This window comes from Amblyraja radiata, chromosome 9 (genome assembly GCF_010909765.2).
Source record: "Amblyraja radiata isolate CabotCenter1 chromosome 9, sAmbRad1.1.pri, whole genome shotgun sequence".
Classification (NCBI taxonomy): domain Eukaryota; kingdom Metazoa; phylum Chordata; class Chondrichthyes; order Rajiformes; family Rajidae; genus Amblyraja; species Amblyraja radiata.
The window spans coordinates 19241621-19267552 of NC_045964.1; the positions used below are offsets into that span (position 1 = coordinate 19241621).

The 25932-nt window shown below is 42.6% G+C and overlaps 1 protein-coding gene across 7 annotated transcripts in view; it reads right to left on the bottom strand.

The window, feature by feature from the left end:
* The window catches only part of sipa1l1 (signal induced proliferation associated 1 like 1), a 358473-nt gene that overhangs the window by 120014 nt on the left and 212527 nt on the right, over positions 1 to 25932 (bottom strand). For all 7 annotated transcript variants that reach the window (XM_033026817.1, XM_033026813.1, XM_033026811.1 and 4 more), the window contains one exon: positions 16920 to 18690. In XM_033026817.1, coding sequence (XP_032882708.1) covers positions 16920 to 18441 — 1522 coding nt within the window. In that variant the 5' untranslated portion in view covers positions 18442 to 18690. The remainder of the gene's footprint in view (positions 1 to 16919; positions 18691 to 25932) is intronic.

Consider the following 25932-nt stretch of genomic DNA (forward strand, 5'->3'; position numbering starts at 1 on the left):
AAGATGGCTGCAATACAGGCCTGACAGAGCATCACCAGAGAAGACACCCAGCAACTGGTGATGTCCATGAATCAGACTTCAAGCAGTCATTGCATGCAAAGAATATGCACCAAAATACTAAACATGACTACTTTCATTTACATGACATTGCTGTGTCCCAAACATTATGGTGCCCTGAAATGGGGGACTATCTCTAAACACTGGTGTACTTTCTACATGGTGAAACCAAAATGTATAAAAATGGCCTTGATTAAATTCTGACTATGTGCACTTTAACCACGTGTTATTTTCCTATTACAAATCTCAAATTGTGTAGTACAGAGCCAAATAAATAAATGATGGTCTTTGTTTACAAAACCTTGCCAATCATCTGAAGAATTTTAATGCAAATATGCCATGTAAATGTATTTTACAATAGAATGCTCGTTTTATTTAATTTGACATAATATGTTTTAAGAAACAACCCTGGCTGTTAGTTCTTATCCTTATCTGACAACCCGTCTGGAAAATGACTGCTGATCATAAGGAATGGGCACAAATCAACTGCAAAAAATTAAAAACAAAATCTTTTCCTCATACATTGTCATTTTACTCCGCATTGTTCAGATGTATATTTCCATTTAAAAAGTTGAACATTAGAGGATCAAAGCTTTCAAGGAAAAGAGACAGGACAGCAGTGAGATTAATGATGCAAGGAGGATGATAAGATTGTAGATAGAGAAACGTACAATGTTATGCTTTAATTATGAAATGGACACCTAAAAATAGGACAGATTTTAAAAGCAAGAAATCTTAATTGATAGGCCTGTGTGAAATAGCTAGATTACGTGAAACACTGAATTAATAACCAATAATAAGCAACAGTATGGGAGCATTACAATACCTCAATGAAATTCAGGTAATATACCTATATAAACCAGAAAAAAAGCAGAATAATATAGGTAGGAGAGGACATAATTTATATTGGAGACTATATGGTCACAAACTGTAAACAAAAATATGAGTCATGCCTTTTAATCAGATAAAAATACTTCATCCGTTATTTTTTTTTGCAGCAGATAGTGTAACGATGGCTTGAATGTTCCAAGCAGCACTGTAATCACATTCTGAAGGATTAAATTGTACATTAATTGCTGCAGGATTAGCAAGAAATAACAGTTCTGCATGTGGAAATAGATCATGTTAACGGAAGTCTCTTTATAATACAATTAAGATGTTGTCCTTCTGATTTGTTCCAAATAAAACACTGATTTCAAAAGGGACAGCGATGTGATAATAATTTACATTTTAACAGCAATGAATGTCCCTTGGGTTTTAAGAGTCCAACAATTAACAGTCCAAAATTAATCCAAAAAGCAGCAATACCATCCTCCATAAAAACATTAATTTCAAGTACACAATTTAGAAATGGCAAAAGTTCAACAATTTGATAAATTGCTGAGACTGGAAATATATTGCCAGACTTTTAGTTTGAAAGTACCTTTATTTCCTTGCAAAGAGTTGGACATCTCCTTGGCTGCAGTTGCCTATTGCTCTTTCAACTCCCTCCTCAGACTAAATCAATGATGCCAGATTGGCATTAAGTTCCAAATTGAATGCCCTAATTTATATTTATAAAAATAATCTTAATAAATTGATTAGTTTTTTATGGCTATTGTCAAGTTTTCTTACCTGCACATAATTCTAAATAAATTTGCAAGATTGCTTCGTCCAACTGGTCAGAGAATGGAAAGGTTGGCCGAACAAAATTTTTTTTTTATTGGACTGCTTAGTCCTGCAAGACCTGTTCAAATATAAATTGTTTTCATTTTGTGGGGATGAGAGGGATTAATTTTATGGATGCATGCTTAAAAAATAAATACAAACTTCTTACTATATATGGGAATAGGAGAGATTTGGTTTAAAGAAATAAAAGCTGATTAGGGAAGTAAAACAGTTCCAAATAATCCAGTCACGTACAAGGCACTACACAGAATATGTATTCTAGGACAAGGCAAAAAGCATGCTGGAGAAATAATTTGAGTGAATGCAAGCAATACTATTTCCTTTTAGATCTACAGTTGGATCAGTGTTAAAACAAAAAGTTAATGGCACATTTAGGACAATAACACATATCCCATAACAACTATTGTATAGGATCAAATGTCAATATCAGATAAATGGATTTGGGTTAGAGCATGGTTACCTGACCCAAGCCCTCCTTCATGTACTGCATGTCCTTGCAGTAAAACTCAACATGCATGTTGTCTAATGTAGAAATGAGGAACTGTCGATGCTTACAAAAAATGTAAGCTTACAAAACTGTCGATGGTTTACAAGAAAAACACACAAAGTGCTCGAGTAACTGGGCAGGTCAGTCAGCATCGGTTGCTACTTGATCTGCTAAGTTACTCCAGCACTTTGTGTCTTCATTTACTTTGCCTACTTCATTAAATTTTGCTCCTGGCTAACATTCTGCGTTTTGGACGCTGGGATTTATAGTTTCATTGATTGAACCCGATTCACAGTAAAGATTACCCTTTTTACTGTTCACCGCTACCAGAAATCTAACTCCACTCTCGCAATCTCATTCTCAATGAACTGCTATAGTCGCAATAACGTACTGTCCCAGACTTCTAGTAGGGCTTTTCATGTACTCATGTTGGGACAAAATCACAATGGCTTATGGTTCTTGGTCAGGAAGTTGTAGGCTGTAACACAAGCTGACAACATGGGCGTATGTGCTTGCAGTTTTTCCTCAAGGTAAGCTTATTTCACATGTATCACAATAAACAGTTGCCAAATTTAAAACTGGTCCATTCCTACGGGGAATATGGGAATCCTGGATAATGTATAATGTAACAGAATGAAAGGTTTGTACAGTTATTAAATCAGTTGTGCAACATCAAACAAATCACTCTGACAATGTTACTGTTCTATCGTTTTAAATATGTAGATGGTAGTGCATGAACTCAAGATAAAGAGACAGAGAGCAGTGTATGATTTGATTAAAATGTCGAATAACAACCAAAGAATAATCATCTTTATTCCCCGTCTGCTCTTCTCATCACTTTGCTCATTTAGTTTCAAGGACAGGAGCAAAATGCTTAAAATTTAATATGGTTCTGAAATAACTTTGAATGTGATGGAGAATAACAAGAATGAAGGGAATTACTAAGTAGTCAAGAGCTTGAGTATGAAGGATTTAGACTCTTGTGTCTGCATATCTAAGGAATTGAAACTTTTTAACAAAATCAGTTGAGCAAAAACTGTGACGGTGAGGATGCTGTTGTGTCTTGGGAAGAAAACATGGGGCTGTGGGTGCCAGATGAAGAACAAGATAAGAAAATGCAAGGTTTTGCAGTTTGGCAGGAAGAATTAAAATGCCGAATGTTAGATAACAGAGAAAGACTACAAATACTGCTGTGCAGAGCAATTTGTGTTCTCATTTTTGAAGAAGTAACCAAGAAGATTGATGTAGGCAAGACCATAGACATTGTCTATATGGTCTTCAACAAGGCCTTTGATAAGGTTCCGCATGGCATGCTGCTCTGGAGGGTTAGATTGCATGGAATCCAAGGAAACCTAACTAGATACAGAAATGTCTTAATTGTCAGGAGCAGAGGGCTGTGGTGGAGGGAATTTTACGGACTGGTCTGTTACGAGTGGTGCATTGCAGCGATCGGTTCTGGGCTCATTGCTGTTTGTCATCCATATGAACAATTTGGATGAGAATGTACAAGGCATGATCAATATATCAATATGCTTGCTGATAACACTAAAGCAGATGGTGTCATTGACAGGGAAGGAGGATATCAAGAATGACAGCAGGATCTTGTTCAGCTGGGCAAGTGGGTCGAGCTATAGCTAAAGGAGTTTAATGCAGATAAGTGTGAGGTGTTACATTTTGGGAAGTCAACCAAGGAGAAACAAATGGTAGGGCACTGGGGAGCATTGTCGAACAGAGGGACTTCGGCATACAAGTACATAATTCCCTTAAAGTGGCATCCTGGTATATAGGGTGGATGGTGAAGGTCGTTTTTGGCATTTTAGCCAGGAAATTGATTACAGAAGTTGGGACATAATGTTCGAGTTGAACAAGACAGTGAATATTGTGTTCAGTTTTAATAATCTTGCTGTAGGAAGGATAATTAAGGTAGAAAGCATACAGAAAAAAATTACGAGGATGTTATTGGGACTTGAGGGCTTAAGCTATAGGGAGAGGTTGGACAGGCTAGAACTTTATTCCTTGCAGCACTTGAGGTCGCTTGGTGATCTTATAGAGGTATATAATATCATGAGGAAAATAGGGTGAATGCATAGTGTTTTTTCCAGGGTAGAGATATCAAGAACTAACAGGCATAGGTTTAAGGTGAGAGTGACAAGATTTAAAAGGAACTTGAGGGACAACTTTTTTCTCACAGAGGGTAGTGGGTATATGGAACAAGCTGCCAGAATTAGTTGTTGAGGAAAGTACAATAACACTATTTAAAAGACATTTGGGCAGGTACATGGATATGAAAGTTTTAGAGGGATCGGGGTCAAATATGAGCAAATAGGCTTAGCTTGGGTGGTGCATCTTGGTTGGCATGGGAGAGTTGAGCCGAAGTGCTTGTTTCTGAGCTGCATGACTCAATGCCTCTAAATGCAAAGTTAACATGCAGGCACAACAAGTAACAAGGAAAACTAGTTAAATGCTAACCATATTGCAAAGGTAGCACACAAGCAGAAAATACTTTGCCCAAATTCTGAGGACTGCAGTGAGACTACAGTTGGTAAATTGTACATCATCTTGATCTCTGTATTTATGGAGGATGTATTTGCATTGGAAGCAATTTAGAGAAATTTTATTATGTAGATTCCAATAATTAATAGGGCAATCTCATAAGAAACAAGTTAATATGTGGTGCCTATTCATCATTAGCATTTGGAAGAAAGAGTGATCTTAAGTAAGGTTTTAAGAGGGTTGACAAGGTAGAAACTGAGGGATGCTTCACCCTTGGAGATACAATAAGAACTAAGGCATACCTTCAGGAAAAGGAATCACCAATATAATAAGATGAGGAAGATCTTCTTAAAGAAAATTATGAATCTTTAAAATACTACCTACAAAATAGTGGACTGAATCATTAAATATATTTACGGATAAGGTGAGTCATGGGTTATGGGGAATGGGCAGGAAACATAGAAACATAGAAATTAGGTGCAGGAGTAGGCCATTCGGCCCTTCGAGCCTGCACCGCCATTCAATATGATCATGGCTGATCATCCAACTCAGTATCCCGTACCTGCCTTCTCTCCATACCCTCTGATCCCCTTAGCCACCAGGGCCACATCTAACTCCCTCTTAAATATAGCCAATGAACTGGCCTCGACTACCCTCTGTGGCAGGGAGTTCCAGAGATTCACCACTCTCTGTGTGAAAAAAGTTCTTCTCATCTCGGTTTTAAAGGATTTCCCCCTTATCCTTAAGCTGTGACACCTTGTCCTGGACTTCCCCAACATCGGGAACAATCTTCCTGCATCTAGCCTGACCAACCCCTTAAGAATTTTGTAAGTTTCTATAAGATCCCCTCTCAATCTCCTAAATTCTAGAGAGTATAAACCAAGTCTATCCAGTCTTTCTTCATAAGACAGTCCTGACATCCCAGGAATCAGTCTGGTGAACCTTCTCTGCACTCCCTCTATGGCAATAATGTCCTTCCTCAGATTTGGAGACCAAATCTGTAGATGGGTTATGCATGCAACCTATAATGTAGTTACCTCATCACCACTAACCACGCCCCATCATATTAGTATAACTGTAGTCTCCTCCCTTTGTTCCCCCAACTAGGTTCCAGTACGCCTGAAGACTGGATGCAGTCAGTGCTGGGATGTGTGTGCCACGTGCTATATTAAACTCACAGTAAAGCTTACAGTGTGTCAGTAATTAACCCTTTACATGGTGTCAGAAGTGGGAAAGGATGGTCAACATGGGAGTGCTGGAGGCTGTCAGCGATCCAACCCTATGGGTCTCCACCATGGTCGCCACGTTGAAGAAAGGAAAAAATGAGATACGGGTATGCATCAACCCTAAGGACTTGAATATGGCGATTAAACGGCCCCACTACCCCATGAGGACTGTCGAAGATGTTGCCGCCCAGGTGGGACAAGCCACTGTGTTCTCCGTCCTCGATGCCAGAAGTTCGTTTTGGCAGATACCACTGGACAAATGCTCCACAGACCTGACCACGTTCAGCACGCCTTTCGGCAGGTTTAAGTTTTTACGGATGCCGTTCGACATCAACTCTGCCAGCGAGGTATTTCAGCGTTCTATGGAACAATTATTTGCAGGTCTGCCCTGCGCGATTATTGTGGATGACATTCTGGTCTATGGGAGGGATGTGGCCGAACATGACCACAACCTCCGGCGGATTTTGGACCGTGCTCGGCAGATAAATTTGAAGCTCAACCGGTCAAAGTGCAAGTTCCGGGTGCCTGAGGTCACATATGTCGGCCACATTTTCACGGCCCAAGGATTGAAGCCAGACCCGCAAAAGAACAGCGCCATCTCAGAGCTGCCCGCCCCGACAGACGTTGTCAGTCTGCAGCGTTTCCTGGGTATGGTGAATTACCTGGGGAAGTTTATCCCCGACCTCAGCGAATTGAGCGCACCCCTGAGACAGCTCACAAAGAAGGACATTGCCTGGGCATGGTTCCCACACCACCAGCAGGCGTTTGACCTGCTGAAGACGAGGCTGGTCAGCACACCTACACTGAAGTTTTTTGATCTGCTGCTTCCGATCGTGGTCACTTGCGACGCCTCTCGATTTGGTCTGGGTGCTGCCTGCCTGCAACTCCACGCTGACGACTCGCTGCTGCCTATCTCCTATGCCTCTCGGACCATGACGGACACAGAGCAGCGCTATGCTCAGATAGAGAAGGAGCTGCTGGCGGTGGTTTTCGCGTGTTCGAAGTTTAAGGACTTTTTATTTGGCACCAGGTTCACCGTTGAGACGGACCACCAGCCACTGGTAACAATACTTAACAAACCAATACACTGCGCTCCTGCCAGGCTACAGCGGATGATGCTGCAACTACAGCGCTTTGACTTTAAAATCATATATAAGAAGGGCACCGAGATGCATGTGGCTGATGCACTGTCCCGGGCCCCCCTGGCCTCTTGTGACCAACACCCCTTCGAGCAGTCGGACTTACAGGTACTGAACGTTAACTTCGTCCCCTCTCACCAGCTGCAGTGCTTGGTTGAACATACCGCTAACGACCCCGACCTGCAGCAGCTTGCTGCTGTCATTAAGCGCGGGTGGCCCACCAAGCGGAATTCATTGCCTGCCAGCGTCCACCCCTATTTCTTGGTCACACCCTCCCCACCCTTGCCTGGATGTATTTAGCCATGGCCGGCCAGTAGTACTGCTCCTGGGCATGAGAGATAGTGGCATCTGCCCCGGGATGACCCATGTGGGCGGCATCGAAATACAAGCCATGCAGCGATGCCGGGATGACAACTTTGTGTCCTTTGATAATAATACCGTCCCGACGCAGCCGCCAGCACCTGTTGGCGGTTAACGAGCCCAAACCACCTCCTGCGATTCCGTATACCCCTCCATCGCGTGTCGAGCCTTCCTCCACTAACGTACCATCTACTCCCTGCATGCCACGGTCGGTCCTTTTGCCTCGAGCCCCCCCTGCTCCTCCCGGGTTTGCTCCCCAGGCTCTGCTGTCCCCTGCAAAGTCTTCTCTCTCTCCAACTTCAGCTCGTTCAACCCCTTCGTTCTCACCTGGCTCACCTGTGCCTCTCCGTTCCCCTTTCAAGCTGGGTTCCCCACCCATCTTCTCTCCCCCTCCTGTTTCTGTTCCTGTCCCTCCTCCTATTCTTTCGGGTGGGGAGGGTGAAGGTGCTGTGCGCACTCGCTCGGGTCGGGTTGTAAAACCTCCGGCTCGCTACGGAGACTTTGCTTAGCTATGCAGGTTCTGTATAATAAACCTGCCACTGTAGTAACTTGTTTGAATCGTAAGGGAAAGGATGTAGATGGGTTATGCATGCAACCTATAATGTAGTTACCTCATCACCACTAACCACGCCCCATCATATTAGTATAACTGTAGTCTCCTCCCTTTGTTCCCCCCACTAGGTTCCAGTACGCCTGAAGACTGGATGCAGTCAGTGCTGGGACGTGTGTGCCACGTGCTATATTAAACTCACAGTAAAGCTTACAGTGTGTCAGTAATCAACCCTTTACAAAAACTGTACGCAATACTCCAGGTGTGGTCTCACCAAGACCCTGTACAACTGCAGTAGAACCTCCCTGCTCCTATACTCAAAAGTTGAGCCAAGGTCAAAATCAGATCAGCCATTATCTTATTTAATGGTGATGATGCCATTTCTTAATTGTTTGTTCTGCAGGACACATAGGAATGGAATCTCAGACCATGGTAATTACATGCGTGGTACAAGGGTCATTGATCATTGCATGTCTCATGATTGAAATAGAAGATATTTTCTTCCAATATTTTAATTCTTCAAAACAGTGGGAATGAAGTATAGTTTCCATTTACAGTGGGTAGATTGCATCAGAAAACATTTTTTATTGTTCCACATGATGGTCCAATACGTACGTTTACGAACATGTAAGAGCCACGTAGACCAATGCAAACAAGTAAAATTTTTAATTGATTGTACAGGTGCACAACCTTTTATCCGGAGTTCCGGAAACCGAAAAACTCCGAAAACCGGCCATTTTTTCCAGGATGTCGTCTGCACACCAAAGCTCGCGTTTGGCGCCAAACATGACCCGAAACGACCCACGGTCAACCCAGGTCTGTACTACTGTAGCGGCTGCCTCCTCCCCGGAGACACTTAAACATCTGTAAATCATTGCTTAAATGTTAGTCAGTTAGTTTGGAGGGCTTTTATGTGAAGGGGGGGGGGGGTGAAGGGGGAAACTTTAATTCTTAGTCCCCTACCTGGTCGGAGAGGCGGGGAGCGGTCAATGCCTTACCGGGTCGCCGTGCAGTAAGCTCCGGAGCGCTGTGGCCGCCGACTCCCAGCTGGGGCTGCGGGCGTCCGGCCGCAGGCGGCGCCGGTTGTAGCTCCGACCCCGGCAACTCTACCCCTGGCTGCGCGGCGCTCCAAATCCATCGCGGCCCGCGGCCGGACGCCCGCAGCCCCAGCACCGTTGTGGCCGCCGACATGTTGTGTGTCGGCGGCCACAGCGCTCCGGAGCTTACCGCACGGCGACCCGGTAAGGCATTGCCCGCTCCCCGCTGGTATCCCAGCGCTGCGACGACGCCGACTCCCAACATCGCGGAGCTGGGGCTGCGGGCGTCCGGCTGCGGGCCGCGCTGGATTTGGAGCGCCGCGCAGCCAGGGGTAGAGTTGCCGGGGTCGGAGCTCCACGATGTTCGGAGTCGGCGGCCACAGCCCTCCGGAGCTTACTGCACGGCGACCCGGTAAGGCATTGCCCGCTCCCCGCCTCTCCGACCAGGTAGGGGACTAAGAATTAAAGTTTCCCCCTTCACCCCCCCCCCCACCCCCATAAAATCCCTCCAAACTAACTGACTAACATTTATGCAATGATTTACAATGATTCCCCGGTCTCCGGGGAGGAGGCAGCCGCTCCAGACTTTTCAAGCCGCCCGCGCTACCTACCTAATCTACGCTAAAAATCTTCCATTCGGAAATCCGAAAAATTCCGAAATCCGACAAGTGTCTGGTCCCAAGGCTTTCGGATAAAAGGTTGTGCACCTGTATTTTCATTTGATTGTATTCAGCCAAACCCGTACGAAATTTGACTATGTAACCAATGTATCCAAGTCTGAAGTAGGGTGCACTCATGAGATCCTACAAATGCCTTGAGTGGATGCAAAAGATGCCAAGGCATACTTTTAAAGACCCAGGTGTTCTCCCAGGGTTCTGCCCAACCTTCATCCATCAATCAATGTAATCATTAATGTTGTCATTAATCAATTTAATCAAATAATTTTGTCATTAAAACATTGCTATATTTGAGACATTGCTGAGCATAAAATAACTGCCATGTTTTGTTTCACATTACTTCTATAAAATGTATTCATTCTTGTAAGACATTGGCTATGCGATGCTTCAGGTTATTCTGAGGCTGTAAAATTGTCTCACTATGTGCAACCTCTTACTTTTACTAAATTACAGAGTGTAGCATGGAAAACCAAATGAGAGGAGTATACATAGCTGCTTTGAATTTGTAGTCAGCAGGAAATATCAGATGGCAACTCTGACATTTATTTTCCCTTTTATCAAAGTGACTAGCAACCTAGTATCTTCCATTGGGCATCGGAGACACAACTGTAATAACAAGCTCACTAAAAAAAAAATCAAATTTCAGAAATCTCAAACACAAACCTAAGCAATAAAAATAGGATTTTTAAGACTATTTTAAATAAATATACAGGAACCGTAAATATACAGGAACCGTATGTTAAATGTTTTAAATAAAATAATGATTTTAATTTAGAAATTCATTCTTATTATGACCTTCACATGTATAAATTAGATATTTTTGAGATCTGAGGTCAGCAATTATGACAGTGCATTATTAAAATCGTTCATCAGGGGCTGTCAGTTTAAATGGATTTTAAACAAAGAACAGAATGTATAAAGTTGGAGGCACACTTATCAACTACATCTATTTTGCTGCTTCCTGGAACTACAAATTCCAATTCCTCACTACAAAGCATGTTTGGACATTTCAAACCATTTCAGCACAAAGCTGCAAAAACATTTCTAAACTGTCCTCAATGTTTCGGAATACTGAAAAACGTAACATGTACGATGCATTATAGTTTCAGGATTTTAATGCAACAATGGCACTTTGTATTGGAATAGATTGAAATTACACCAAAGTACTTGGAAATGAAGTGGAAGTGGAATTCCAGGATGAAGCAAATTTTTAATGCAATCATGGTATTAATTATAGATCAGATACTTGGGGACAGCAGTGTTAGCCGCTGCCGAGTTGTTAGCATTCTTGCATTCATTTCTCCGGGTACAAAAATTCTGATTTTTTTTCCCTGTGCTTTGCATCCAAAAGTAATCTCTTTTTCCAGATTGAAATGCTATTTTTAGATCTTTTTGCACCACTTTATATTTGGTCAGCTACTTTCAATTCAATGCACCCTTAGGTGGATTCATTCCTTGTGCAGTGTTCTTTTGAGCACCGCAGGGGAACTTAGATCATTCTGAAGAGCAACAATAAATGGGTGCTTCCTGCAACCAAGGTTTCGCAAAGGAAAATCCCAAAGTTATCTTTGACATTTCGTGCTCCTCTATTCACCTGTTTCCACACACCATTGACACCTTCTGATCTCGCTCACTGGCACAATCCCACTAGTATGATTCTGGTCACCTGCACCCCACAACAAACTACCCAATTTCTCACCTACATCATGCCCTGAACCTTGACTTCAACCACCTCCCCACCCACCTCAAGATGAACTCCACCTGTCTCAGGTACCACATTTTCTATCACAAAAATATTTTAATGCCCTTTCGACTGTGTTATGGCCTTGGGCATGCTCTGTTGCATTTCTAGACAAGTTGTCTAACAACACATGAATAGATGAAATCACAAAATCAGAACCCTGAACCACTTATAGAGCCATAGTCATAGCGTGATAGTGTGAAAACAGGCCCTTCTGCCTCATTTGCCCACACCAGTCCAACCTGCCAGCATTTGGTCCATATCCCTCAAACCTGTCCTATCCATGTACCTGTCTAACTGCTTCTTATAAGTTGGGATAGTCCTTGCCTCAACTACCTCCTCTGGCAGCTCGTTCCATACACCCACCACCCTTTGTGTGAAAAAGTTACCCCTCAGATTCCTATTAAATCTTTTCCCCTTCACCTTAAAATCTGGGGAATCTCGCAGACATCCCGTCAATGACTTAACTCCCTCTTGAATCACATTAGTAATTCAATATCCCAACTGAAGTCCATTTCAAGAGTTAATTGCTTTGTGTATGAAAAATTTGATATTTTCTCCATTTTCTTTTGATCATTTGAAATATCTGTCATTATAATTTCTTATTTTTAAAGTGCTGCATCAATGAGCGTACTTTCCTGAAGAAGGGTCTCGACCCGAAACGTCACCTATTCCTTCGCTCCATAGATGCTGCCTCACCCGCTGAGTTTCTCCAGCATTTTTGTCTGCCTTCAATTTTTCCAGCAACTGCAGTTCTTTCTTAAACATAAATAATTTCCTTTATCACCTTTTGCGCAGTCTGACTCCTCACGTGGATACTGTCCCAGAAATAATTTAAGCTACTGAATGTTTTAGGATATTTAAAGATATAGTTAATAAATATTTTAGAAATAAATTGTACGGGTGTGGTAATAGCAGAAATGAAAAAGTGTGAATGATTTTAGGCATGAAATGCCCTCCTGTGCTGAAGTAACTATGACTTGACACTGTTGCAGACCTAACACAAATTTGCTGCAAGTACTATTGCCGCCAGAACACACCTAACTGGCTGCCATCCAACTAATGCTTAATGAGTCTGAAACCATACAGATGCCTCTATCATGTCTCATCCAAATCTTGTTCAAACATAATTTCTGAACTTAATGACCTGTACAATCCAGACTAAAAAACAAATTGTAACAGAACAATCAGCATTATTCTCTGCACTTCTTTCCAAAAATGTCTGCCTCCTTAAAACCCTGCTAAAGACTCAGCCACATAAAAAATTGATTCTCATTTGGTAGCACTAAACATGCTTCATCGTACCAGCAGCATTGTACTCTGCCTCTGAAATTCATTTCCATTGAATTCAATGGAATTAACTTGAGATAAACTCAACATGCTGCTCCACATTTAGTGCAGGCAATTGAAGATGTTTTTTTAAACAATACTTTCATACAAGCCTTTGGCTAACCCCTCAGCTCGCTCATTCTCATCATACTTTGGCAGTCTCTCTTCTATTCAATGGTGAAGCACGATGTAATGTTTTCCGAAACATTAAAAAGGCGCTACATAAATTGAAGTTGATCATAAGGTCATAAGTAATAGGAGTAGAATTAGGCCATTCGGCCCATCAAGTCTACTACGTCATTCAATCATGGTTGATCTATTTCTCCCTCGTAACCCCATTCTCCTGCCATCTCCCTATAACCCCTGACACCCGTAAAGAATCTATCTACCTCTGTTTAAAAATATATCCTTTGACGTGGCCTCCACAGCCTTCTGTGCTTTAGTGTTATATGAATAACTTAAAAGAGACACATAAATTATACCCTGATCGAGGCCGGTAGGCAAAGACAAACAGAGGTGGCACTGTGGCGCAGCAATGGTGCTGCTATACAGAGCCAGAAACTTATGTTTGATCCTGACTATGGTGTACTGTCTGTACGGAGTTTGCATGTTCTCCCTGTGACTGCTTGGGTGTTCTCTGCGTGCTCCGGTTTCCTCCCACAATCCAAAGACACGCAGGTTTGTAGGTTAATTGACTTCAGTAAATTGTCCCTAATGTGTAGGATAGAACTAATGTAGAGGGTGATTGTTGGTTGATGTGGACTCGGTGGGCTGAGCGGCCCATTTCCACACTGTATCTCTAAACTAAACTAAAGTATCCAAGCATCAACTACCCAAGAAGGGCATTGAAAGGCCTTTCTTTAAAGGAAATGTTTTGTGACAAATGTGATTTTAGTGCTATATGAATGAGAGATTTTTGTCTTTAGATGTATTGAATCAAAATTAGAAACAGGATTAAATAATGTGAAGCCCAGCATTATATTGCAGCCTCCAAAATGTACCAACTGATGGTTTCTTAAAGTTTCAATTAGTTCAACACAGGCTAAAAGATAACATTAAGAGTGTTTTGTAATGCGGTAATAGAATTTAACTTTACAGATAATCTGAACTCCAAAGAATTGTATTGGATAATATTTTTTAAATAAATTCTAAATAGTACATTAGTGTTAGTGTAGCTGCTGCTGCTTGCTGGTGCTGGCACTGACGATGGCTGCCACGGTGTATTGGTCCTTGTTGTTTTGTATGCGTTTATTTGTTTGTGTCGTCTGTGAAAACCCTACAAAGATTACTTTCACGCGAGAGGTACTCATACGGACATACAGTACCTCCAAACATCGTTCTGGATTTCTCTCACTCGCTGGATTATTTGGACATACTCGTCGGTGGGGCTGAGGCTGTGTTCAAGGTCTTGAGACGGAGGAGGACCCGTGGGAAGTGCTCTGGAGCACTGACCCGATTCCAGCGATGAGGAACACGCACACCACTCCCGAGCATATTCCTGGCAAACGTACGTTCTCTCAATAACAAAGTGGACGAAATGCAACTCCTGCGCCGGACAAACAAGGACTTCTCTTGAGCCGCTGCCCTGTGTTGACCGAGACCTGGCTGTGTGAGTCGACCCTGGACAGCGCGCTGCAACTGGCTGGCTTCCAACTTCTCAGAGCGGACCGCAAAGTGGAGGCAGCAGGGAAATCAAGAGGCAGTGGAATATGCTTCTATACCAACCAGGAGTGGTGCAGTGACAACATGGTACTGTCAAAGTTCTGCTCTCCCAACCTAGAATCCTTCTTTATAAACTGCAAACCGCTGCTGTACGCTCTGCAGTTTGCAAATCGGGCCAATAGATCTGTGGATGACGCAGTCAACCTGGGCCTGCACTTCATCCTCCAGCACCTAGACTGCCAGGGGACCTATGCAAGGATTTTGTTTGTTGATTTTAGCTCTGCATTCAACACCATTGTGCCAGAGCTACTACACTCCAAACATTTCGAGTTGGCTGTGCCTGAACCCCTCTGTCAGTGGATCATCAGCTTACTGACAGACTGGAAGTAGCATGTGAGGCTGGGAAGCAAATCTCGGACCCGCATACCCTCAGCATAGGAGCACCGCAAGGCTGCGTACTCTCTCCTCTCCTCTACTCTCTCTACACCAATGACTGCACCTCCACTGACTCCTCTGTCAAGCTTCTCAAGTTTGCGGACGATACAACCCTGATTGGACTGATCCAGGATGGGGAGGAATCTGCCCACAGAAAGAAAGTGACACAGCTGGCGGCCTGGTGCCATCGCAACAACGTAGAGCTCAATGCTCTTAACACTCTTGATAGACTTTATGAGAGCTCCCCCTCCCCTCACCTCACTCACCATCAACACCACAGTCACATCTGTGGAGTCTTTTAAGTTCCTGGGAACCATCATCTCCAAGGACCTTAAATGGGGGGCTACCATCAACTCCACAGTCAAAAAGGCACAACAGAGGATGTACTTCCTGCGGCAGCTGAGGAAGCACAATCTGCCATAGGCAATGATGGTCCAATTCCATAAGGCCATCGCAGAGTCTGTCCTCACCTTCTCCATCATGGTCTGGTTTGGCTCAGCCACCAAGCATGACATCCGGAGGCTGCAGCGAATCGTCCGATCAACTGAGAACGTTACTGGCTGCAACCTTCCCCCCATTGACGAACTGTACATTGCAAGGGCCAGGAAGCGAACGGGTAAGATCATCTCTGACCCCTCTAACCCTGGCCACAAACTCTTTGAATCACTTCCTTCTGGAAGGCGACTCCGGACTGTCAAAGCTCCCACAGCCAGACATAAATAAGCTTTTTTTCCATGAGTAGTAGCTCTACTCAATAACCAAAATCTGTAGCCTCCTTTTGCTCTGGTATTTTATTTAATTCACATGTTTCATCAATAATGTTTTATTATTAATGTTCAATGTTTTATGTATCATTCCTAACTATCACTGTATGTCATGTTGTCAATTGCGGGCAGAGCACCAAGGCAAATTTGTGTATGTGAATACTTTGGCCAATAAACATTCATTCATTCATAAATGCAAATGTGATTTATTGCTCAGAGTACCAAATAATGCTAATAATTGTGTCGACTCTGCAAAAGCTTGCATAAAACTACTGCATATGTTCGGGATTGATGAATTAGTTATTCTTGCATAAAATCTTCCACAGGAAATCTTCTAAACTCTTCATAGATAATTTATCAGAGAGAATAGGTCTTGTATAAGCCAAGACAAAATTGATTTTGGTTTCTCAGGGACAGAAAATTAATGAGTGCATTCATTTCTGCCACCGCACATTTTATCTGCATCTGTCTAAAGCTCGGGTACAAGGGGATGATACTCTGCTAAATCTAGAAACTGGTGAGGCTATTTAAATGAAGAAACTTATAGAATTTGAAACAACCTTTAAATCAGGAGCATGCGATAGATTTGATGGAATCTAACATTAAAGCACATGTGCATTCTGCTATTTAACCTAGCTTTGCCTTCAGAAATAGACAAGTAAAGTCCGATGCCCAGGGTATAATAACTTCCATTATCAAAATACTTTTAACCATACAAAAACACATTTAGCAACCTAATGGGCATAGCATCGAAAAAGAATTGACCCCAGCTACATGATTTTAGGACAATAACCAAACGTACAGTCAATGTAGGTTTTAAGGATGTTTTCTTCTTATCAGAGAAAAAGGGAAATTGGAAGATGAGGTTTAAGGAGTGAATTTCAATATTCACAACCTTTGTTGTTGGAGTCATGACCACAATGGAACAGAGAATGAGCAAGAGGAGTGTTAAAAGTTCAGGGAGTTTATAGGGAGTGAGTAAGTGCTGTACCTTCTCCACTTCTGTATCTTCTCCACTTCTCAACTAAAATTGACATTTTCCAATGCATTGTGTAATTTACAATCATAACAGTCTTTTGTTCCAAATACATGCTAAACCAGATTTTTGTATCCATTGTTGTTAATTTTTCCAGCTATATTTTAAAACTCTCATCTGCAGACACACAAAATACAGTTGGTCTAAATCTACCATGCAAACCGGACAACCTTTTTAACAAAATGTCTCAGCAACCAGTGTCCTGATTTTCAGGAAAATAATTTCCAAAAGTAAAGACGCAATGAAACAGAACTTTACCTTTCTGGTGGAGGTACTTCCGGTAGTAGTAAGCTCCGAGGTCCACATGCTCTACTATATATCGCTTCACTTTGTCAGAATGCACAGCCAAGTTTTCCTTTGCTACCTCTAACACTGCAACTCCTGCATTTGTACAGTGCGAGCTCAAGGAAAGTTCAAAGGAGTTGCTTTCAGTTCCACTCAGTGACCCAGACTTCGACCGGGAGAGGCTAACCTTGCGCTCTCCTTCTCCGCCAATCTCATTCCGGAAGTACGAACAACTTAGCACAAGTTCATTGCTTTTCTCATCTCCATAGTCTACATTGAGATTCTCTTTTGAGTTCAGGTCTTCTGTGCTTCCTGCAGGAGAGCTGAAGCTGATCGAATGTGCAAGCGGACCAGCAGACAATGAGGCAGCAGCAGCCGCTGAGGCACCTGTTGTGGTGTTCCTTCTCTTAATAACACTATGTCTGGTCATCGCGGCTTCATTCAAGTCAAAGAGCACGCTCTGCACATCGTAATGGGCAAAGCATTTTTGGCCAGTCCAGCTCCTCATACTGTCCTCTGATTTGCTGTCCTCGAAGTCTGCCGACTTGCCCAACTCACTCTCACCTTTGGCATTGCGCAACTTGCGGAAAATGGAAGAGTCTCCCGTTTCGGATTTTGACCTCCTCTTAAGCGGTTTCTCTCTTTCTTTGTGCTGTGGCCTGGGACTCCCTCTGTGTGCAAAGAAACCATCAACCGAGTCGTGTTTGGCACTGTCCATGCTGGAGCCATAAGCTTTATTAGCTTCTGCCTTTAATAGCTCGCTGAGTTGCTCTGGTGCTGGGCTGCGTTGATCTGTCTGATCATTTCTGTAACCCTTTAATAAATCAAAAAAACTATCTCCTGACATACCATGCTTGTCAATGGAGGAAGTGCTACCATACTCACGATGAATAGCAGCTCCCATTTTGTGGCTCAAAGCTCCATACTCTTCTCCTCCGTCCACATCCAGCTCACTGATCGTGATATCACTATTGCTCCGCTGCCTTATTCTGCGAAGGTTCTTTGCAGGGGACTGGAGGTAACCATCAGGTGTAAGAAACCTAGAATCCAAGTTCTCCATTTCTTGTGCCTTGCATGGTCTATAATCACTGTGCATCCTCTTCGAGGACAAAGACTCCAGTGAATTTTGATTACTTTGGCACAACCTGCTGCTTGGGCTACTGGAGTGGATAGACATCACCGTGCCCTCAGGACTGCCTGCAGATTCCTGATCACTTGTTCTGCAAGAGTCCTTCCCCATATCCTTCCTGGGAGGCCAATCCGCAATTCTTGCTCGAACACCCATTTTAGGCACACTTGGTGTTGCACCGACATGGTGAGCACTTTCACTTCGTGGTGGCCCCGTTGAACCCGGAGAACCAAAAGTACCATTGGGCGCTCGGAATCGCCTTGAATAGAAGTCATCTGAGCGCGAGCCTATCGTTAGTTCAGGCCCATAAATTGAAGTGGCGCTGATGCCCACCCTTTCAGTCTGGGAACGTTTTAAACTGGTCATACTCCACACTGGTTTCTCACAACAGCTTTCACTAAATACACGACCATTTCTTTCATCGTACAAATCTCCACGAGAGCAACTTCCAAGCAAGTCCAGTTGAAAGTTAATAATAATTATTTGTAGAATAATTTTCAAAAATATACATGTTCGAGCTGATCGTGATCTGTAAAGCTTCTCTCTGATGATCCATGTGGCATTTTCATAATACGGATTTCACAGATTATTTAACTACCGTGGCTTGAAGAAAATCTGGGGGTAAAAGAGAGAAAAATGCATTGGTTAATCTGTTTCTGCTTAAAGTTATCTAAAGCAATTTGAAATACCCTCATGAGAGCAGAATACCACAAGTACTAGAAATCCCAAAAAAGCACGTAAAACTAGGAATCCTTCACAAGGCACACAGCTTCTGTAGAGGGAGCATCGAACAGATAACAGAGAGTTGAATAGTCCAATAGAACTGATTGATGCAGAATTGCAAAACAGCACAAATTGACGATTCCACGATTCAAGTGCCTTGCTTTAGGAGCAGCACGGTAATAACCTGCTGACAGCACGAACAACGAGTTCAATTCTAACCTTAGCAGATGTGCTTGCTTTCTCCCTCTGGCTGTTCTGGTTTCCACCCAGATCCCAAAAATGTGCTACAAGGTAGCTTATTGATTATAGCGAATTGCCCTGCGTGTAGGTGGGTTGTAAGAGAATTATGATGGTGTTAATGGGCATGTGAGAAAGAATAGATCATTGGGAGATGCTGGAAGTAATGGAAGTGCCCAGACAGGCAGTATCGGTTTGATAGGCTGAATGGCCTCCTGCACTGTATGTGCAAAATTGAGGCAGGTCATTAGGACTTGACATTAACACATCCATTCCCAGACTTGATCATTTCTGCACTAGACCCCACAAATCAAACCATTCTTATTCCCGACACAGAGAAATGAAATGCAGTGAGCCAAAGGTTCTATGTTGAAAATGACATTATTGACATACTCCAAATATGATTTAAAATCATGACTTACAATAGTTTTATTACATATAAAGCTTTTTGTGCAGTTTGAACTGCTTTCCCCATGAATTAGTTTGCTAACTGACTTTTGCTAATTATTGGAGGTAATATCAATGGTTCAATGGCACTTTATTGTTGCATGTACCTGGGTACAGTAAAATTCCTTTTCTGCATACAATCAGTAAAAATCTTACTATAAATAGGCACAATCATACTTGAGTCTAAGTGTGTAGGGGTAGTTGCTTGCACTGAGTCAGTACACAGGGTTTGCCACGTGTCCAGCAAAGTTGTTAAAAATGTAGAGACTTAGGTTGGCCACAAAGGCCCGTTGTCCTGGTGGCAGCATTGGGCCGGGGTCTGCCTGGCCAGGTAATGTTGTTGATATCCTCCAATGCTGCTTCACCGCTTCATACTGCCGCAGGCCATGTCCGATCTATGGGCTCAGCCTTTTGGAGCAGCGTCTCATCCACTCGAACCATAGGCTGCAGCAGGGCCACCATTAGCAGCCCAATCCACAATGCCTCGATCCAGCCACTTCAACCCACAAAAATGCTGTTCCTGGCCTTGTGTAGCCACTACTCATCAACCCTATCCTGGGCTGCCTCCCGCAGACTGCCGCTGCAGGAGGCCAAGCGCACAGTTCGGACACGGCTTGCAGCGGCACGCAGTGGCAGAGCAGCAATGCATTTCGTTGTCTCTGTACTGTACACTGACAATGACAATTAAAATTGAATCTGAATCTGAATTGGAGGATATCAAGAACATCGTCTGGCCAGACTAACTCCTGCAACTCCATCACCAGGACAACGGGCCTTTATGACTAAACTAAGAAAAATAAAAGTAATATAAAGTTTTTTGCAACATTGATGCTTTGTGCATAGCTCAGATTAAAATTCTTAAGAAAGATGGACACTGGAGATATAAAGTAATAAGCAGAAATTCTGTAAATAGTCAACAGGGCAAGCAGCATCTTTGGAGGGAAACAAAAAATATAATGCTCAAGGTTGACCTTCCATCAGAAATGTTCTTATAAAAGATCATCAATCTGAAATGTTGACCATTTCATTCCCCAGAAATATCCTGATCGATTTATGTTCATCCTATAATTTAGACTGTCTTTTACCGAGAAACCGAGATAAAATTAAATAAAGTTGAGACATTTAATCCCACTGGTTGTTCAAAGAACCCGTCTTTGAAAATGATGTTTGATTTTGAGTTATGAAATGCATTTTTTTCCCCCTAAAGAATATAGAGGAGGTGGGACAGTGGTTTAGAACTGAAAACAGATGAATTCAAGAGGGATAAAATAGGATGTGAAGGAGAAACAAACAAGATGCCAGGAAATCCAGTTCAAAGGAGAGCACTCTGGAACAATTCTGCAAGACATCGGAATCTCAATGCATGCTGCAAAATATGACAAAAATATGTCAAGATTACAAATCCATTATGGCAGTAAAAATCACCAACATAATGCAAAAATACCGATGTTTCCAATACAGTTTTTAACTTATTTTCTCTTAAAAAGTCTGACAATACAGAAACAACTTTCTGGTTATTTACAAATTTGCCTACTATGAGCAATAAGAAATGATGATCAATTTGTTTACTTGAAAAATTCTCCTGCTCTCCTGATAAGGATTTAAGCTGGGAGATGAATCCACGAACATTGCAAATCCTCACATCCAAACCCAGCCCATGCTGAGCACCTATATGCAGACATTTACTTGGTGACAGAATGTCTTTCAAGCTTAAAAGGAGAAATATGACCCAATTCAGATCATTCATCTCAAACCAGGACCAAACCTATTAGATCAGTGCCTTCCACCGCAATATAGAACATGACATCTTTACACACCCAATGGATCAATCTAAAATATAATGACTCAAATGAAAACAGCAAAGTGCTAAACACTTTAACTCTCCTTCCCATTCCCACACTGACCTTTCTGGCCTGGGTCTCCTCCATTGTCAGAGTGAGGTTAAACGCAAATTGGAGGAACACCATCTCATATTTCACTTGGGCAGATCACAGCCCAGTTGTATGAATATTGATTTCTCTAAATTCAGTCCCGGTATTCACACTCTCTCTATCCCTCCCCCACTAGCTTCTCGTTTTCACTCAACAAACAGCTAACAATGGCCTGTTTTCTTTCTGGTTTCTTTATCATTGTTACTTTTTTGCATATCTTTCACATTGTTCTTTATCTCTCGACATCATCGTCTATATCTCTCGTTTCACTAATCCCTAACCAGTCTGAACAAGGGTCTCGACCCAAAATGTCACCCATTCCTTCTCTCCAGAGATGCTGCCTGTCCCACTGAGTTACTCCAGCTTTTGGTGTCTATCTTAGGTTAAGTACTACATGGCCGTGATCTCTGGAAGAAAATTGGAAAAATATTAAAATTAAAAACATTTAAAATGATAAATTACTGACATGGGTGTGCATTACCATTCGTGTTGTGAAATACACAACCATGACATCATACTTCTAATTTTAGGTTAACTGTGTCTCAAGAAACCACATAAGCTTCTGCATGTGGGTGGATAAATACTGCCCATTCTAGCCTGGTACTGAGAGGTATGTGAAACCATGAAATAAAACTATTGATCTGAATCGGGTATTTACAGCGTTGCCAATAAACTGGCAGAAAACCTTTTTATATAAGGCAAACAAACAAATCTTTCAAAGTTGGCACGAATAACTGAACCACCGGCACTGATGAAGCTACAAAGCGGGACTTTAATAATCAAAGGTACACAAATATGCTGGAGAAACTCAGCGGGTGCAGCAGCATCTATGGAGCGAAGGAAATAGGCGACGTTTCGGGCCGAAACCCTTCTTCAGACTAACACTTACAAAGATTCTAGATGGAGCTAGAGCTCAGCGGCTCCATGTGTGCTGGTCCTAGAACAGGGTCTACTAACTTCAAATCGCTCCACTCTTTTAAATTGTTTTTCCATTTGTACTCTTTTAAATTGCTTTTCCATCGCTCTACCTATGTTTGGCTTGATTGTATTCAGGTGTGGTATTATCTAATTTGATTGAATACCTCGCAAACAAAAGCTTTTCACTCTTATCGGTACACGTGGCAATAATAAACCTAAACTTTGGGGGGCAAAAATAAAATCATAGACCTTTTTGCCTGTGCCCCTCCTCCACCCCCGATATCAGCTAGCTTCACATGACTCAATGCTCAATAGCCCTTACCATGAAATTTGACACAAATTGGCAGAACCAGCAACTTTTTCCCCAGATTAATAGATACATTTTGACAACGATCTCAGCAATAACCAACAAGAGTACCCCTAACATTTCACATGAAAGGCATTCAGCAAATTAAAAATCACAATCCTGTTCTTCGGATTAAAGTATATTTAAATATTGACAAAATCCATTCTGCAAGTTGTTAGCTGATTTGATCCTGCAATTATAAAGCCAGGACATCTACATTTCTTCATAAAAGCCTCAATAAAGCAGCTTGTCAAATACCACAACAAGAGCAGTCGAAGCATTGGGTTGCCTTCTATTATGTCAATGTTTTCAAACCTATTTTCAAAAGGCTCTTCAGTGATGATAAAAAATAAAACATCACATTAATTCTTCAACAAACAGGTTAAATGATGTAATTAGCGATGGAAAACCTATGCAATATTCACCAGTTGGGAATTGGACAACGTGAGGTATTTGAGAAATCAAAGAGCTCAAAATCTGTTAAATGATCTATGTCGATTGCATATCTTAAAATATACAAAGTTGGTGGCAGTTGAGAGGTCATGGGTTCAACTCTCACCACAATATGTTTTGAGAGGAGGCTTAGAACAGAAAATTGACAATCATAAATTGCCCAATTGTTGTAAAGAACAATTAATGGTCCTGTCCCACTTAGGCGACATTTTAGGCGACTGAAGGAGACTTTGCAGTCGCCACATGGTCGCGACATGTTCGCGGGTGGTTGCCGTGGAGTCGCCTTCATGGTCGTGAGGAGTTCCCACATTTTGGGAACTAGTCACGGCCTCATTATGGTCGCCGTGAATTTTTCAACATGTTGGAAAAATTAGCGGTGACTTGAATGAAATCGCCATGGAGTGTAGCGCGAATTCTCGAGCCGTAGGTGGGTCGCAAGGAGGTCCTAGTGGGTTGCCAAGAGGCCAAAGGTTCTTGGAGGTTCTCATAGGTTGGAGCCGGTGCTGACCGGTGATTTTCATGGGCTCATTGGGGGGAAAAAAAGGTAATTTCAAAACCAAGGTAATGTTAATTGTCCGCCGAACGTCACAGCCGTGTATCTCTGGCTTCTTAAAAGTTGTCTCCACTCCTTCTAACCCTCTCCCCCCTCTTTTAAAGGACTGACCGTACACTGTGCTTTAGCTGCCTTTATTACAGCGCCAACCTTCCTGTTCATCGCGGTGTCTGTCTGTATCACCTTGGCTTTGCACCGTGGGAATTTTTTAGACAACGCTCTCCGGCCTACCCTGGGCCCCGCCGTGCGTGTGTGTGTGTGTGTGTGTGTGCGTGCGTGCGTGCGTGCGTGTGTGTGTGTGTTCTACTCTGACAGTCGCCGTTCCAGTTCCCGGTGTTTCAGGCCACTGCCGGCAACTTGACAGTCGCTGGCTGTTCGTGAAAAATCACCTAAGTGGAACAGGCCCATTACTCTCTGTTTCAAAGAAGAGCATCTGTCCCTGAACGTGGCCTCGTCCTTTGCTAACTGTTTGATTCTTCATTTATTTTTAAACACAATGATTAAGACAAAATCATAAATGACAATTGAGCAACAAATCTCAGGCTGCCTGCATCACAATCATACAGAGAAAAGTATTAGCATGCTATGCAAGTGAGCATTACAGTTAAATTGTATCAGATTAAGCTGTAATTAACTGATAAACACCAAAACAATACAACAATATCACCTTTACTGGCAAATCATATGAACACCTTTTGATTGCATTAAAGGATAAACAAACCCCCACAGGACTCTTCAAAACAAAATGTGATTAAATAAACACAATGTGCTTAAATAAAGTTCAGGATTTAATTAAAATTGGATCTTTAAATGCAGAAGGTGGAATTATTAACAGTCCCCTTATATTTAAAAAAAACACATTAATAAAGCATCTCAACAAGCATTTCAAAAGCTTCTTGCAAGTGCTCACAGTAAATGGGATGTTGCCAGTTATCCAGATGATGCCATTTCATATGAGATGGGGAAAAATCAGGATCCACCTGTGGCGCAAATGAAAACAATCATCGTTCAACAGCTATCCTCCTGATCATGGAAACAGGTAGACAGGGCTTCAGTTTGGTGTCGCAAGTGAAAGACTGCACCTCTGGCACTGAACTCCAGCACCAGCACTGAACTGCTGACTGTTTCAAGTGTGATCATATAGCTGGAATCCACAAGCTTCAGCCCCAAAGGTGGAGCCAAGGTAGCAGCAAATGTTGCAATAATCTAGGGCAGAACTAATGCATCATATTATCAGGCATCGGGCTTTCAGCAACCGGGAACTTTACCATAAAAGACCTGGCAACGTTAGCACCGATGAGTAATCGCTAATAAATCGTCGTATGGTTTAAGTATTGCAGATGAGTTTCCGCATATCTGCCAGGAAAGTTGACTCATTTGTTTTTCTAATTTAAAAAAAAATCACAGAATCCTCTGAATTGGATTTATTTCCCCCACCCACCTGCCAGAGTATTCTGCCCTCCCAATTTACACTGCTTGGCCTTATTAGCACGCACATTTAGAACGCCAAGAGGGACACTACCACCTTCCCTCGCTTCCTCGGGCATGTAATCTGTCTGATCAAAAGTATTCATCGGTAGGTCTGTCAGCAACTCCTCCCATCTCAAGTGATCAGGCTGAGTAAAACCAACAAAAGCTGGTAACTCTGTACGTATCACGGTCAATGAAAGATAAGTCAGAATTTCAATTACTATATCCTTCGCATTTATTTTTTTTTAAGATCTGCCCCACAATATGTGAAACAACATAACACATAAGACCAATGCAATTCTGATATTGTTCCACTTCTCATAGTATGTGGCTAACCAAAAAATGTACAGATTTGGCGAGTTGGAGCTCAAGCAGAGGCTGAAGCGCAGTGATCAATGTGATCATTTTGTTTAAGAAAGAACTGCAGAAGCTGGAAAAATCGAAGGTAGACAAAAATGCTGGAGAAACTCAGCGGGTGAGGCAGCATCTATGGAGCGCAGGAATAGGTGACGTTTCGGGTCGAGACCCTTCTTCAGACTGATGTGGGGGTGGGGTCGAAGAGGGGAAGAAGAAAGGAAGAAGTGGAGACAGTGGGCTGTGCGGGAGCTGGGAATGGGAGGGGAAAGAGGGAGGAAGCAAGGACAACCTGAATTTGGAGAAGTCAATGTTCATACCGCTGGGGTGTAAACTACCCAAGCGAAATATGAGGTGCTGCTCCTCCAATTTACGGTGGGCCTCACTCTGGCCACGGAGGAGGCCCAGGACAGAAAGATCGCATT